The sequence below is a fragment of the Brienomyrus brachyistius genome, chromosome 19 (assembly GCF_023856365.1).
Source record: "Brienomyrus brachyistius isolate T26 chromosome 19, BBRACH_0.4, whole genome shotgun sequence".
Lineage (NCBI taxonomy): Eukaryota > Metazoa > Chordata > Actinopteri > Osteoglossiformes > Mormyridae > Brienomyrus > Brienomyrus brachyistius.
This window is the reverse complement of record NC_064551.1, coordinates 1,176,379-1,193,357: the sequence shown is the minus strand read 5'-3', so window position 1 is coordinate 1,193,357 and position 16,979 is coordinate 1,176,379. Positions and strand designations below refer to the sequence as shown.

General features: G+C 47.2%; 1 protein-coding gene across 1 annotated transcript in view; it reads left to right on the top strand.

Annotated features, from left to right (window-relative positions):
* Positions 1-16,979, top strand: part of LOC125714417 (potassium voltage-gated channel subfamily H member 5-like) — a 90,102-nt gene that overhangs the window by 54,605 nt on the left and 18,518 nt on the right. Inside the window, exons 12-13 of the mRNA XM_048985012.1 lie at positions 11,192-11,391; positions 13,926-14,178. Of these exons, the coding sequence (XP_048840969.1) occupies positions 11,192-11,391; positions 13,926-14,178 (453 nt within the window). The remainder of the gene's footprint in view (positions 1-11,191; positions 11,392-13,925; positions 14,179-16,979) is intronic.

The window sequence follows — 16,979 nt, the reverse complement described above, 5'->3', positions numbered from 1 at the left end:
CACTGTGGTCTCTAGTGGGGTCACCATGCAGCTCCCAGCCTGCTTTTAGTCGGCAGAACAGCCACTGCCCTCACTGCAAATATTTCTCCACTGGATTCCCAAACAGTTAAATGAAATCTCTTTCACTTATTTTCTTCATAACTGTAAATGCACTCACTTGTTTAGTAATGGCCAGAGAGTGCTTGAAAAATATGTAATTCCTGTGAAATTACACAATACCATCCATCCATCCATTTTCTGTAACCACTTGTCCTATTCAGGGTCACGGGGGTCCGGAAGCTCCGGGCATTAGGCTGGGAGAAACCCAGGATCAGGCACCATCAAGGGCAGCTTCACAACGTTTAAGGCAATATATTAATTCTATACAGTGCCAGTCAAATGTCTGGAGACACCTACTGAGAATGTTTTTCAAAAGGAAACCCTAAGCACACCTGGAGGTTATGTAAGTACCGTGAGTGCAGATGACCAGCCCTCCCACAACCCTCCAACACAAACCCTACAGAGCTGTTTTGGGATGAGTTGGATCAAAGGGGGCTATTTTGAAGAGTCTTTTATTTGAGAAAATTTTGAGATTTTGAAGAGAGCACTTCTCTTGCTCGTTGCAAAATTTGATGTGTATTACTTCATTGCCTTGAGGCATTTTACTATAAGGCGAATAACAGCTAACAGAGACAAACGCATTAGCAGCAGGTGTGACCAGACCTTCGTCCCTCCCCTGAATAAAGAGCACGGCAGAGCAGGGGAAAGATGGTCCCCCTCTCAGTCAGGTAAATAATTTATGGCAGTTACCCGCCGGTCATTTGTGTCAGATGATTTGTTTGGCTTCCAGAAACGTGGCACCAATTAGCGGGAAGCCGGAAAACTCCAATTTCCTGCCTTAGTTGCTGATAGATGTGGGGGGGGCTTAACAGGCAGGGTTTGTACTAACAATCCAGGCCAAATGCATGGCCTTCCTGAACTGAGCTCAGCATCCAGTCTTGATCTGAGAAGGAGACTCCACACCGCTGCTCCGTCGGCTTACCGGATTTGGTGAAACGAAAAACAGGTCTGGGGATCAGAATGTTTGTGAGCTTTGATGTCCACCGACCAATCAGGTAGTACACCTCTCATGAATGTTAATGGATTTTCCCTAACCACAGTGTAAATGAGCAGACTGGACGTATGGTAACCTTACAGTTAGCTTTCGTTTTACAATCTACACACAACTTTATTAAACTTCAAGCAAAGAACGCGATTCACTTGTTCACATGAAGAGAGAAATGAAGCATCAAAGTACCAATAGTTTCCGTGCACATATAATTTTAAAGTAGCCTTGTGCACGAGCCTTGCAGATGCTGTGTGATGATATTGATTGGCTGCCGTACATTGAAAATTGGTGCCTTGGAGTCTCTGCCTCCATCCTAATCGCCCAGCTGCGTCGGGATCACACTGGATAACAGCTGAGACCAGGGCGCCACTCTTCTACCGAGTATCTGCCTCCATCCTAATCGCCCAGCTGCATCGGGATCACACTGGCTAAGAGCTGAAACCAGGGCGCCACTCTTCTACCGAGTAACTGCCTCCATCCTAATCGCCCAGCTGCGTCGGGATCACACTGGCTAAGAGCTGAAACCAGGGCGCCACTCTTCTACCGAGTAACTGCCTCCATCCTAATCGCCCAGCTGCGTCGGGATCACACTGGCTAAGAGCTGAAACCAGGGCGCCACTCTTCTACCGAGTCTGCCTCCATCCTAATCGCCCAGCTGCGTCGGGATCACACTGGCTAAGAGCTAAGACCAGGGCACCACTCCTCTACCGAGTCTCTGCCTCCATCCTAATCACCCAGCTGCATCGGGATCACACTGGCTAAGAGCTGAGACCAGGGCTCCACTCCTTTACCGAATCTCTGCCTCCATCCTAATCACCCAGCTGCATCGGGATCACACTGGCTAAGAGCTAAGACCAGGGCACCACTCCTTTACCGAGTCTATGCCTCCATCCTAATCACCCAGCTGCATCGGGATCACACTGGCTAAGAGCTAAGACCAGGACACCACTCCTTTACCGAGTCTCTGCCTCCATCCTAATCACCCAGCTGCATCGGGATCACACTGGCTAAGAGCTAAGACCAGGACACCACTCCTTTACCGAATCTCTGCTTCCATCCTAATCACCCAGCTGCATCGGGATCACACTGGATAACAGCTGAGACCAGGGCGCCACTCTTCTACCGAGTATCTGCCTCCATCCTAATCGCCCAGCTGCATCGGGATCACACTGGCTAAGAGCTGAGACCAGGGCTCCACTCCTTTACCGAATCTCTGCCTCTATCCTAATCACCCAGCTGCATCGGGATCACACTGGCTAAGAGCTAAGACCAGGGCTCCACTCCTTTACCGAATCTCTGCCTCCATCCTAATCACCCAGCTGCATCGGGATCACACTGGCTAAGAGCTAAGACCAGGGCACCACTCCTTTACCGAGTCTCTGCCTCCATCCTAATCACCCAGCTGCATCGGGATCACACTGGCTAAGAGCTAAGACCAGGGCACCACTCCTTTACCGAGTCTCTGCCTCCATCCTAATCGCCCAGCTGCATCGGGATCACACTGGCTAAGAGCTAAGACCAGGGCACCACTCCTCTACGGAGTCTCTGCCTCCATCCTAATCGCCCAGCTGCATCAGTCATCTGTACTGTTCACGCAGAATGTCTGATGAATCATTTAGTTGTTGGTTTCTGTGTTTGCTTTTATCACAAAGCTCTTCCTGCTTTTTTAATCCTGTTTTTTTTCTGTATAACTCTGACTGGACTCCAGAACAGAATGCCTTACTGGAAGCGGGCCGGTTTCAGACACGGCCCTGCGTGGCCTTGCAGTGATTTTTGCCTATTTTTAGTGCAGTGTTATGTAAGTGTCTGAGGTCCTCCTTTGTTCATCAGTTACTTCACCTCTCACGTGGTCAGAAACCATCTCGCCCAGGAGACCTGCCCTTTGGGACGTGCACCCCCCCCCCCCCCCCCCCCCCCAAACCTGAATATTCACAAGGTGTCGTTACTCCGTAAGATACCGGTGGGGGGCTTGAACTCTGTTATTCTCAGACGGCCCCTCTAATCCTTACTTTTCACTATTTCCCAGTAACCCAGAGTTTTCTTTTCTCAGTTATTCAAGAAAGATTAAATAATGTATAACTGAAAGTGGCACTCATTTCCATACATAACTGGTTGGGTTTCCAGTGATTTTAAAACCTGTGGGTTTTCCTGGAAAACTAATATAAAGGATACTGGCGTAAGATTTTTGGTGTTTATTCCTGTTCATAAACAGTTAAGTGCTTCCTACCTGAGTTTACGCCTAAACACTCTGTGACTGTGGTCTCTGTCTCACAATATAGATCAAATCAATTTATTCAATTATGTTGTTGAACCAAAGATGGCTTACGTAAAGAGTTCCGCTGTTCTGGGTATATCCGGCACTGTGTTTGGCTGTTCTCATCAGCACACATATTTTCGATGCTCCTTGTTTATTCTCCTGCCTACAGTTCTGCCAGCATAATGCTGAAATCCTGCCAGGTTTCATTTGCTGTTGTGGCTGTAATTTGTATTCAGTCTTCAGTTGCTCACCAGGTATTCACCCATTTACTAATTTTTGAGAAATATGAGCATTTCTGATCCAGTATGTGGTGTCAGAATTTCTTATTAGCAGTGCTACAAAGGAAGTGGGCCATTCCATATTCCAGTGCATGAATTTCTGACAATCCAGGTGATTCCGGGCCCAGAGTGATGAAGCGTATAATCAGGCCGGGCGATTCTGATGCTTGATGGATGCCTTCTTAACCTGATTACTTTCATTGACCGCTGGAGATCCAGCAATCAGTGTGGAGCTCCAGGGCCGTATGCATGGCTGAGGGCCGAGGGACGCAGTGTGATCCAGGCTGAGTCAAAGCTGAGTCATATCAGACGCCCCCCCAAAGAGAGCCACCCTTCATTAATTGATTGCATCAACGGAGCACAGAGACAGTATAGTGACGACACAAAGAGCTGATTCGTGCTGGTGTCACATCGTTTGGGAAGTGAGTTAATCTGGCAGGCGGCCCTGTGTTCGTGGGGCTGCTGTTTTAATTGTGATACATAACTGGCTGCAGTGCTGAGGGCAGCCACTGCGGAGGCGGAGCCACGTTTCGGTGTGTTTCTGTGTTTACATACGTCAGGTGAACCTGCCTTCCAAAGCAGTATCTCACCTGGCTGCATCTCCAGCTGTTCTAACGCAGGTCACCGTACTAACTCAACAAAAACTCAAAAGCTGTGGTTTTAAGGCATACAGGATAATCCATTTGGTTTTTGTTCTAGGCTTGAATTTGAAGGATATGTAATGACTTTTTTATTGATTCATACTTTAGAAATGTGCTATTCACTTGTAACAGACTAATAAGAAATCATTGTACAGCCATAAACTAGTGAGCGTGGGGTGTAAACCCCCCCACCCCGCAGGTATGAGCCCATGTACCCTTTTATATACAGAACAAAATCACTTTACATGTATTTATAATCTAACACTAAAATGTAAAATGTGTACAAGGTGAACAGAACCCAGCTAGTAACACGCTTCATTGGCCTGCTAATGCAATTATTATAGGACTGACTGTATTATGTGGATTAAGCAGATGAACTTTATTTTTCAGCCATCTGTTTTTATGCGGCATTCAGCTAGACATCAGCTTAACGGTGTTTATCAAGCTTCTTCAGCAGTGTTGGGGCTTTGGGGTTAGTCGCCTTAGGGTGCGTTATGATTGCGGCGCTGCTCAACTCGTGGAGCCGAGGAGCGTAATTCCACCGACTAGGTGCCGATATGCATCAGCAGCACTTGCAAGTTGGAAATGGCGACAAATCCAGGGTCAGCACTCATTTTGTTATTTGGATCAGTGCTGGTCAAGGGGTGCATCTCACTCGTTCGGTTACTCATTCATTCACTCACTCTTGCATTCACTCACCGGCTCACCTCCTCCTTCCGGTAGCCTTTGTATCATGACGGCTCGTGCCTGTCTCTGTCCCCATCCATGCTGGCCTGCTGGTCTCTTACAAGACCATGGCAGAGGCGGTATACACAAAAATCTACGCAAAGTATCCAAACTATCCAGAGACACCTACGGCTAAGATACAACTGTATCCCAAAGAGAGATCAGTGCACTGTACGTGGTTCTGTTGTCATTCCTAGTGCAGAGTCACACTGAAACATAGAGCAGAGCCCACTGGACGAGTGTACAACACATCAGGTCTCCACTGGCTCACTGGCTCTGACGGCCGCCTGATTGGCTGCTCACATTACCTGTGCTCACCTGCTTCTTTTGGCTCCAATTCCGCCTCATTCTTCTTTCCTTCTTATCAGGCTTCTGCACCCTGACTCTTTTCCTCCAGATCCTTCGTTTTCTTTTTTTATCAGCAAGAAAATGACTGTATCATTTCAAGAAGCTATTTTTGGTACAGTTTCTATGGCAACGTTGCACAGGGGAGCTGTGCTGGAGTCAGCAAACAGCTTGAAGGAGCTACACACACGCATACATACACATACAGACACACACACATGCATACAGACATACACACACATATGCATAGACGTATTCATATATTTGTGGGGACTCTCCATTCATTTCTATGAGAAAAACCCTATTCCCAACAACCGACGACCTTAACCCCTACCCACCCCTAACCTTAACCATGCGTAACCAAACAAAATACAAGTCTTTTGGCATTTTTAGTTATTTGATTGCAGCCACAGATTTTTTTATAAATTTGAATTTCCTCTTATGAGGACTGAAAAACTGGTCCCCACAACATCAAAATAACAGGTGTGTGTCACCCACAGACAGACACACACACACACACACATTAGTTGCTATACATACAGCGATATGTAAGGAGGAAAACAATTAAACAAATTCATTTCCAATCGTATGAAAGTATAGAACCCAAATTTGCTTCAGATAATACAAATTACAATCGTGTCTTCAATAGCAATCAAAAATTCTTATTTTAAAAGAATGTTGTGGCCAGCCTACAGTTTTCATGAGCTGACTTGCAGAGCCGGGACTCTGAGTGTTTGAATGCAGTCAGGTCATTCAAGTCACAGAGTGTAAGCTGATGAATCAGACAGAGCCCAGACCGAACTGTCCCTGCAAAGCGAACCATGAATCAAAGAGATGCCACTGTGAAGGCCACCACAGCACAGCTACAGAGGAGAAACCGAGGCATTTGGTCAGAAATATCCCAGGCAGGCACTCCAGAAAACACAGGAGGCAGGAAATCTTTGAAATAGCCTGGAGAAGGAGCAACGAGGCGTACCTGTTATGGAGACAAAACAGCGGCTGTGAGGAGGACGGCAGAGAGGGACCAGCGGAGAGCCAAAGCCAGCGACCCGCCTGCTGATGGCTGTGCTAAACAGCGATTGTGATGGGGACGGCAGAGAGGGACCAGCGGAGAGCCAAAGCCAGCGACCCGAATGCTGATGGCTGTGCTAAACAGCGACTGTGATGGGGATGGCAGAGAGGGACCAGCGGAGAGCCAAAGCCAGCGACCAGGCTGTTGATGGCTGTGCTGAACAGCGACTGCGATGGGGATGGCAGAGAGGGACCAGCCTGCTGATGGCTGTGCTAAACAGCGACTGTGATGGGGATGGCAGAGAGGGACCAGCGGAGAGCCAAAGCCAGCGACCAGGCTGTTGATGGCTGTGCTGAACTGCGATGGGGATGGCAGAGAGGGACCAGCCTGCTGATGGCTGTGCTAAACAGCGACTGTGAGGGGGATGGCAGAGAGGGACCAGCGGAGAGCCAAAGCCAGCGACCCGAATGCTGATGGCTGTGCTAAAGCTTCAGCCTAGAAGCAACAAAAGTAAATAGTAAACTAGTAAATGATAACATCTGCTGCACTTTGTTGAATATTTAACACAGGGTGCCAGTCAATACAGGACACAGGGCTGTGGCTCTCCCTGTACAGGGTGCCAGTCAAAACAGGGCTGTGGCTCTCCCTGCACAGGGTTCCAGTCAGCACAGGACACAGGGCTATGGCTCTCCCTGCACAGGGCACCAGTCTGCACAGGGCATAAGGTTGTGGTTCTCCCTGCACAGGGTTCCAGTCAGCACAGGACACAGGGCTATGGCTCTCCCTGCACAGGGCACCAGTCTGCACAGGGCATAAGGTTGTGGTTCTCCCTGCACAGGGTTCCAGTCAGCACAGGACACAGGGCTATGGCTCTCCCTGCACAGGGCACCAGTCTGCACAGGGCATAAGGTTGTGGCTCTCCCTGCACAGGGTGCCAGTCAGCACAGGACACAGGGCTATGGCTCTCCCTGCACAGGGCACCAGTCTGCACAGGGCATAAGGTTGTGGTTCTCCCTGCACAGGGTTCCAGTCAGCACAGGACACAGGGCTATGGCTCTCCCTGCACAGGGCACCAGTCTGCACAGGCATAAGGTTGTGGCTCTCCCTGCACAGGGTGCCAGTCAGCACAGGACACAGGGCTATGGCTCTCCCTGCACAGGGCACCAGTCTGCACAGGGCATAAGGTTATGGTTCTCCCTGCACAGGGTGCCAGTCAGCACAGGACACAGGGCTATGGCTCTCCCTGCACAGGGCACCAGTCTGCACAGGGCATAAGGTTATGGTTCTCCCTGCACAGGGTTCCAGTCAGCACAGGACACAGGGCTATGGCTCTCCCTGCACAGGGCACCAGTCTGCACAGGCATAAGGTTGTGGCTCTCCCTGCACAGGGTGCCAGTCAGCACAGGACACAGGGCTATGGCTCTCCCTGCACAGGGCACCAGTCTGCACAGGGCATAAGGTTATGGTTCTCCCTGCACAGGGTGCCAGTCAGCACAGGACACAAGGTTGCATTACAGTATGGGTAATTTAGAGACGTCACTAAGTCTAGTTGCCCATCTTTAGAATGCAATATCTGCACACATAGCAGCAGTGAGATTCGAGCCGCAACCTTGGAGGTGTGAGCAGGGTGTTGTAGGGTCCCTGTTACCCTAGCAGATTTAGGGGGCCCAGTACTTTACAGAGACTCTTGACTATATAAAAATATACATAAGATTGGGCAGGGGGCCCAGAATTCATATGTACAACTCTGGGTGTGAGATAACAGCAGCCTCCAGCAAACCAGTGTCATCCTGTGATTTCTTTATCAGACAAATATATACTGTGAGCCGAAATGAGCCGCACCTTGGACCTGGGCTGGAGATTCCTGGTTGTCATGGCGATTAATCTCTGCTCCTATACAGTATTTACTCAATGGCATCAAGTTGGTTTTGACATCAGGGACTTGTGAAAATAGCGTTTATAACAGAGGTGGCTGCTCCACAGAGGTAGAGAAGGTATCTGCTTTTTACTTGAAATTAAATTATGAAACAAGTAACTTTGAAATAACACATTACTAGTTCTGTAATTTAAAACACATTTTCAGTGTTATTTAGATATATTTAGTATTGTAATATTACAAAATGTATAACCTTCTTACCCACTCAATGTATTTGGCCACCTGTCACCACTGATACAACCACCTTGGGTGACAGAGGCAGTTACCAGGAGAAGATAGAACATACGCTATATTGCCAAAAGTATTGGGACACCTGCCTTCGCACACAACTGAACTTTAATGACATCCCATTCTTAATACAGAGATATACAGGCCACGCCCCCTGGGGTGGTGAGTGGCGCTGCCGGCTAAGCCTTTGTGTCTGTGATCAGAAGGTTGCTGGTTCAAGCCTCAGGCAGAGCAGTATCTGTTTTTGCGTCACATCACCCGGCAGATCATTATCATGAACCCTTAAGGGCATTGGGTCAGAGGATGGATGGTAGTGCGACGCACTGAGTGACCGTACCCGTGATTGAAAAGATCACTGGTTCTAGCCCAGCCTTGGCCGAATAGTCACAGGGTAGACCCTAGAGCAAGGGCCTTAACTCTAACACACAGAGACATGTGTGTCAATCTGTTCTTTGGCAAGATAGGAAAAAAAACACATATATACGAAATATAGGCCACACCCCCTGAGGTGGCGAGTGGCGCTGCAGACTAAGCCTCTGTATCTGTGATCCGAAGGTCGCTGGTTCAAGCCCAGCCTTGGCAAAATAATCACAGAGCAAAGGCCTTAACTCTAACACATAGAGACAGGTGCTACATGTGTGTGAATACTTTGTTTGGCAAGATAGGAAAAAAAAGACATGTATACGAAATATAAGCCACACCCCCTGGGATGGCGAGTGGCGCTGCAGGCTAATCCTCTGTATCTGTGATCCGAAGGTCGCTGGTTCAAGCCCAGCCTTGGCAAAATAATCACAGAGCAAAGGCCTTAACTCTAACACATAGAGACAGGTGCTACATGTGTGTGAATACTTTGTTTGGCAAGATAGGAAAAAAAAGACATGTATACGAAATATAAGCCACACCCCCTGGGATGGCGAGTGGCGCTGCAGGCTAAGCCTCTGTATCTGTGATCCGAAGGTCGCTGGTTCAAGCCCAGCCTTGGCAAAATAATCACAGAGCAAAGGCCTTAACTCTAACACATAGAGACAGGTGCTACATGTGTGTGAATACTTTGTTTGGCAAGATAGGAAAAAAAAGACATGTATACGAAATATAAGCCACACCCCCTGGGATGGCGAGTGGCGCTGCAGGCTAAGCCTCTGTATCTGTGATCCGAAGGTCGCTGGTTCAAGCCCAGCCTTGGCAAAATAATCACAGAGCAAAGGCCTTAACTCTAACACATAGAGACAGGTGCTACATGTGTGTGAATACTTTGTTTGGCAAGATAGGGGAAAAAAGACATATATACGAAATACAGGCCACTCCCACAGGGATGGAGAGTGGCGCTGCAGGCTAAGCCTCTGTATCTGTGATCAGAAGGTTGCTGGTTCAAGTCCAGCCTTGGCCAGATAGTCACAGGGCATTTTTTTTTTTTTCCAAAAAATTTTTTTGAAAAATGGACTGGTGGGTGGCTAATTCTCTGTGCTTGTGATCGAGTCAGTGTGCTCGAGCCTGCCCTCAGCACAATAGTTACAGGGCAGGCCCTCGAGCACACTGACTGATCCTGCAGTGCAAACTCTCTCTCTCTCACTCCACACACACCACTCCACGCACACCACTCCACGCACACCACTCCACGCACTCCTCCACACCACAGGGCCAGTCAGTGCTTTCAAGGGTCTGCCCAGCAACCACCCTGCTGAGGGTGGATTCGAACCACCAACCTCAAACTTCCGATCACAAGCACAGCGACTTAGCCCAGTGAGCCACGCACCAGTCCCATTCAGCCAGGCTCTGAATTTAACTTTTCACAATCAGAGCAGATCCAGTTTACGGATCCACAGTGATTTTAGTCGACTTAGTTGATTTTTCTAGTAAATGAAAAGCATCTTTAGCATTAAAGCATTAAGCATTAAAAGAATTTTTTATTTTGACAATTTCTAAACATATACAGTGGGGCCTCCATACCCACCGTTTCAGTAACTGTGGTTTGCGTAAAAAAAATTGAAGAATTCCATAAATAACCTGCTCCTAAGTTTCAAAGCGCACTACGCAAGGTCAGGCTGTAACACAGTGACACCCGCCAGCCCAGTCACACCCAGTACGCGACTCATCTCCCGTTGTCCTCGTACCCACGCGTCCCAGAAGAAATCTCACCCAGTCTGCAGTCCTCCTGATCACATTCTTTGCCACATTATCGCAGTGTCTGTTATAACAATGTATGCAAAGCATTGTTTTCATTGTGCTGTCATCCCTTGGTTTATTTTTTCATTGCACTATTGTCTCTTGAGAATTAGGCTAAAACATCAGAATCCCTTTCACTCAAGAGAGTGTAGTACTGTACTGTACTGTACTGTGTAATTATGTAACATGTACTTTATTATTACTGTACTTAATGTTGGTAACATCTTACGGTGTGCAATTTATCAATTAATCTTAATTGATTAATTACTATAGGTATGTAGGCGAAAATCAGGCTATATATGTAGTTTTTATATATGGAGTATATCTGTGTTTGTCCACCCACCCTTTGGAAGGTATCACCTGTGGATACAATGGGCCTGCTGTTCATATGTTTGTTCCTAACTGAGTTGGATACTCATTAGCTGGACCCAAGGTTATTCAGTCAAAAAATATTAAAAGAAAAAAGTTTCAAATGTGAAAGTCCGCGAGAGGTGACAATCACCGTGTTTTCATTCTAGCTCTCCTGTATGCCACCATTTTTGGGAACGTCACAACCATCTTCCAGCAAATGTACACCAACACTAACCGGTACCACGAGATGCTCAACAATGTGCGTGACTTCCTCAAGCTCTACCAAGTGCCCAAGGGCCTGAGTGAAAGGGTCATGGACTACATTGTTTCCACCTGGGCCATGACTAAGGGCATTGACACCGAGAAGGTAGGTGTACCCTGAGCATCATGGGTAATGTTGTCCTTGAAAACCAGCATAAATATGGATAGAATCCACTGGCTGATGGATGTCAGGTCTCTAACAGATCCTGTATGCTGTATGTGGAATTGTTGAATTGATCTGCCATTTATTTTGGCCACTGCCTCACTGACAGTGGCTCCAATAAGAGCTGTATTGATTTAGCATGAACGTGATGTTTTATGAATTTCTCACCCTGACACTGGAGGAGGATTCAGTGGATCGTCACAGCAGCATGTTCACCAGCTAATTAAGAGGCACATGCTTGACTGTACTGGATGAGGTCCAAGGTTTTTCAACAAATCCAGTGCTACATATAGCTAAAACATTCATAAATAATCATGTAGAAGAAGTTTTATATTCAGTATATTATTATTTACTGTGTAAATCACACTCTGGAATTTCCAGCATTCATTTACTTAGTACCTGACTTTAGTTTGTTCCCTTTTCAGGAAGCGGAGCCACTGGGCTCCTCTTTGCCTTTGTTCCCTAAACGCCTTTGCTAGCATCCTGAATGTGAAGGCTATAACACTGAATGAAATATTAAGGCCTTTCATTTAATTTAGAATGAATGTCAGCATTTAATTACTAGATTTGTATGCAGCTTTTGATATTTCTGAGAATCACTTTGATGTATTAACGGTCACTGAGCGAAGTGTCATGATCCAGTGCATTAAAAATATTTTCTTTGCACTCCGCCTCTTCTGACCCCATGCAAATCAATTTGCCTGACCGACAGCTTCCAGACGGGGACACTGCTTAGCGCGGGTCTCCCACCAGCTGAGCGCTGTGTCTGTACACTCACCAAATGCTTAAGTGTTTAAGTCGACTACGCTGTGTTTGATTTTCTCTGGCTTTTAAATCCCTATTTCGCGTGCTTTTGTTTTTTAAAGAGGTTTTTAAACAGTGGAGATTAGTCACCATCTAAGGAGACTATGTGGATCCAGCACGGACTGGAAATGGGCTTTTCATTAGTAATTCATGGAACATAACCTGATCTTATGCCTCCTTGTCACCTCATTGTGTATATGAAATACACAAATGCGGCAGCTTGCGGCAAAGCTACAGGGAGCGCAGACATTTGCAGAACACCGATTAGCATCGTTATTAGTCATGGAAAACATCCAAGTGTAAGAAACAGCACTGCAGTTACAAGCAGGCAGTATAATCCACGCCTACAGTGGTCAGACTGACAAAAGTCTCTGAAAAATGAGGACGGAACAGCAGCACAGTGGTTTGACATAAAGGAAGTTAGCCTGTTTTCTACTGCTAGCTGGCCGACTCATAAAACCTCTCTAGCTAAAATTGATCGAGGTATCATGCAGAATTTCTCCCCTGGATCAATAAAGTCAGACTTAATCTTAATCTGAAAGATGCCATACTGCAGGGTTTACAGTGACTGCTAGAGAATCCATGACATTAACACCATAAGAAAGAACAATGAGTTCAAATTAAAGGGGCCAAGTCCTTATACTGTATAAATAATCACTAGTGGCTAGATTATATACCCTCCCACCCCCCGGAAAAGTAGCAGTCATCATATGCGAAGACCAAGGGCGGCATATGGCCTCAGGTTGTTGGGGGAGGGGGGTTAAACGAGGCACTCTACCTCCAAGCTGCTTCACAATGTCGATCTGTTTTCCTGTGAATGCTTCGGACCCTCAGGCGGCCCGACTTAGGAGGGAGTGCTGCTACAATTAAATATTAAGGAGTTTATTGATGACTTCATCCTTTTTAGCTTTTCTTTCTTGACTCAATCGATAACATTCCTGAAGTGACTGATTATCGATTAGTTGAACATGGCAGCCCGTGTCATGAGCGATTTTGTGTGGGGCTGAAAATAGCAGCGGCAGAGTTTCTCAGGTACAAATGGGAACCAAGTAAACAAAAGTTCCTCCAAGGACTTAAATATTTGCTGTTGACTTCTGCACCTGACAGTCGTTTTGTGTCTGGGGTGCCGAGCGCTCGCTTGGGTGAGACCTGCTCATCTGTTCTGACGCGATCGATGCCCAAGGAGTAACCGGTCATGGGGGGCAGGGCAGCAAATGAATGTGGTAAATGTTTGTCTGCTGTTGGACATTCAGTGAGTTAAATATTTATGAGTGCTGGTGAAATGACATAAAATCTAACAACATTATCTTTTTTTTTTTTTTTTTTTTTAAGATTTTGCTTTCTGTCACTGGTGCAGCAGGACAAATAATTCTTTAAATGTAAGTCAAAAGTAAGCAGCAGGTGGTTCTTGGATTTGGATCTCAATGTGAGCTGTTGCATACCTGCATCACAGTGGTGACATACATGATGTTCTATTTACATCAAACATACATTTCATTCTTCTAAATCTCATCTCACTCCGCCCATGATGAGATTTCCTAACCCTTTTGGGGGTCCATCAACCCCAGAGTCAGAACCACTGCTGCTGGGGAATCTGTGTCCAAACTGTAGTGCCCTTCGTCTCTGTGAGGAGACACGACGAGTATGTGAAGGAGGTTTTGGTCCGTCCCCAGGTGCTTTCCATCTGTCCCAAGGACATGCGGGCGGACATCTGTGTCCACCTCAACCGGCAGGTCTTCAACGAGCACCCAGCGTTCCGGCTGGCCAGTGACGGCTGTCTCCGCTCCCTGGCCGTTGAGTTCCAGACCATCCACTGTGCGCCCGGCGACCTCATCTTCCACGCCGGTGAGAGCGTAGACACGCTGTGCTTCGTGGTGTCCGGCTCTCTGGAGGTCATCCAGGACGACGAGGTCATCGCTATTCTTGGTGAGTCGTCGTGGTGATAAGCGGGATTTCGTCTTACATCCCCGTTTGCACGCAGCGCGCACGGCCCATGTCCCACCGCGCATCCAGTGCGTTTCCCTGACGGGACTTTAATATTTCATGTGGCTTTAGTAGCCTATAAACCAAAGCAGCATCGCCTTGTGCTTCACCAGTGAATCCGAGTTCAGCTGAAGGAGTTAGAGCAGGATCTTCCCCTGAGGGGCCCCGCGATTCTGCTGACCGGCTGCTGTTCTCACATCTCGGATAGAGAGGGATGCGTACAGCCTTAGGGCTTTTCCGTGACCCGCCTTTCCAGAAACTTATTCTCTTGTGTTAGAATTCCCAAGGCGTGTTACTCAGCCAGGTGCCCTGTTGATGCTGATGCTACGTAAAGGCAGGGAAGATTCTAGGAGATCTAACAGTAATACGGCACCTGCAGGTCCAGGCTGCTTTGTATGAAATGTATGATTAGTAAGTATGGTTCGCACTGTGGCAGGCACCCCTGGCCAAACGGGGCATGTATAGAATGAACACACAGGTGAAGGGGCACACGTGAAAAACCAGAACCGTACCTTTTCAGGTTCTCGGGGTGTTCCAGGCCCTGATCCCAACACACAGCACTGTGGCAGGAAACCCCTGGCCAAACGGGGCATGTATAGAATGAACACACAGGTGAAGGGGCACATGTGAAAAACCAGAACCGTGCCTTTTCAGGTTCTCGGGGTGCTCCAGGCCCCGATCCCAACACACAGCACTGTGCTCAGCATGAACAGAGACCCCCAGTGGCAAAGGCTTCTCACGCATATGGGAACCTCTGCTCTCAAGTGCTTGGCCAGCACTATGGAGAATGGGTTTAAGGTGCCCTCTTATCCATTATTGACAACTGCACATTCTATCTTTTTTTCGTTTCTACTACATTGCCTGTCTGTGTTTTATAGCTCTGATACAAGCTAGTGATTTAAGTAATTTACGAGCAGCTCGGAGCTGGAAAGGCTGCAAATACCCATCTGTGAGTTATGGTTGCGGGTCTTACACAGAGCATCAAAACAGACTTGTTGGCAAACCCCACCCAATGGCTGGAATAACTGTACAGCTTCCACAACGGCACCATGTTCCTCCCAAAATTCTGGCAAATCAGGCTGAAGACTCACTGATCATCACCAATAACGAGAGCATGGGAATACACTGAGTACTTAATTAAAGAGTAGCCTACAGAACTGAAGCAGAGCAGAAGAGAGAGAAACACATGTGGAAATCAATGTACTGCTCCTCTGCCTGCAGTTTTGATATGTGAAGCTGTACCAGCTGATCCGAGGCCAGGTGACCAGGGCCGAGAGTGAGGATCTGGCCGGAAACATGAACTTTCTTATTAGTTTGCTATTTGCAAAAGAAGACTATATCCTTTATCTTGCTGTATTTTTCTTTGTAAAATAAAACATTTCTGTCCTTATGACATTTTTTCCCTAATTTTATTTCAGGAATAAACAGGCTACACACATATATATATATATATATATATATATATATATATAAAAAACACATATAAAAATATACATAGAAACTGAAAAAATATCCAGCGGATGACATTTTTACTGTTAGAGATCTAGCGCCTCTGAGCTAGAGTCAGACTACAGACCCGTGTCCATCCACTACACAGACTACAAACCCGTGTCCACCCACTACACAGACTACACACCCGTGTCCACCCAATACACAGACAACTGACCCGTGTCCACCCACTACACAGACTACAGACCCATGTCCTTCCACTACACAGACTACAGACCCGTGTCCACCCACTACACAGACCACAGACCCGTGTCCACCCACTACACAGACCACAGACCCGTGTCCACCCACTACACAGACCACAGACCCGTGTTCACCCCCTACACAGACCACAGACCCGTGTTCACCCCCTACACAGACCACAGACCCGTGTCCACCCCCTACACAGACTACAGACCCGTGTTCACCCCCTACACAGACTACAGACCCGTGTTCACCCCCTACACAGACTACAGACCCATGTTCACCCCCTACACAGACTACAGACCCGTGTTCACCCCCTACACAGACTACAGACCTGTGTCCGCCCACTAGGATGCAGACATCACTCTTGGAGCCGTGGGCTTGTTAGCCTCAGTCCAAGGAAGCTCAGCATACATATCGCTTCTTATATATAAACACGAACTGAAGCCCCTCAGGAAAAACATGAGAAGTACAACAGCAGGGTCACAAACTTTCCACTCACTGGGCCAGTTCATCTGTAGTGAGATCCTCTGCCATGGCTCCAGATCCCCCCAGAATGGGAAATTACTTCATAAGCACTTAAGCATCTGGTGTTTTTTAGTATTATCGCAAAGTCTTCAATTTTGCACGGAGCCTCGAAATGATCCCCTTTTCTTATGATTTAAGGAACAGGACATGTGCTCAAGAAATGTGCTGAAGAGTTCTAAAGACTTGTTTGAGTGTTTTTGTTTGACATGTGTGGAGCTGCGCCTGAATGAAGGTGCCTAATTGGTCACTAAGCAGCCAATTGGGCAATGATGAGTCATACATACTCACTGGGGTCACAGCTGTGAGGTCATTAAAAAAAATCATACAGGTTTCTTTGCCTTAAGCGTGTGACTCTTGGACAGTTGCTAAGCGTAAGCTAATAAGCCATTTCGGCTGCTATGCTAAGTGAGTTTGGCAACTTACTGCGAGAACATGTGAAGCAAAGAGAAACACCAGACAGGGCACTAGCTTCACATCTGCGGAATCTCAAGACTGTCAGTGGAATCTGGGGAACTTTTCTAAGA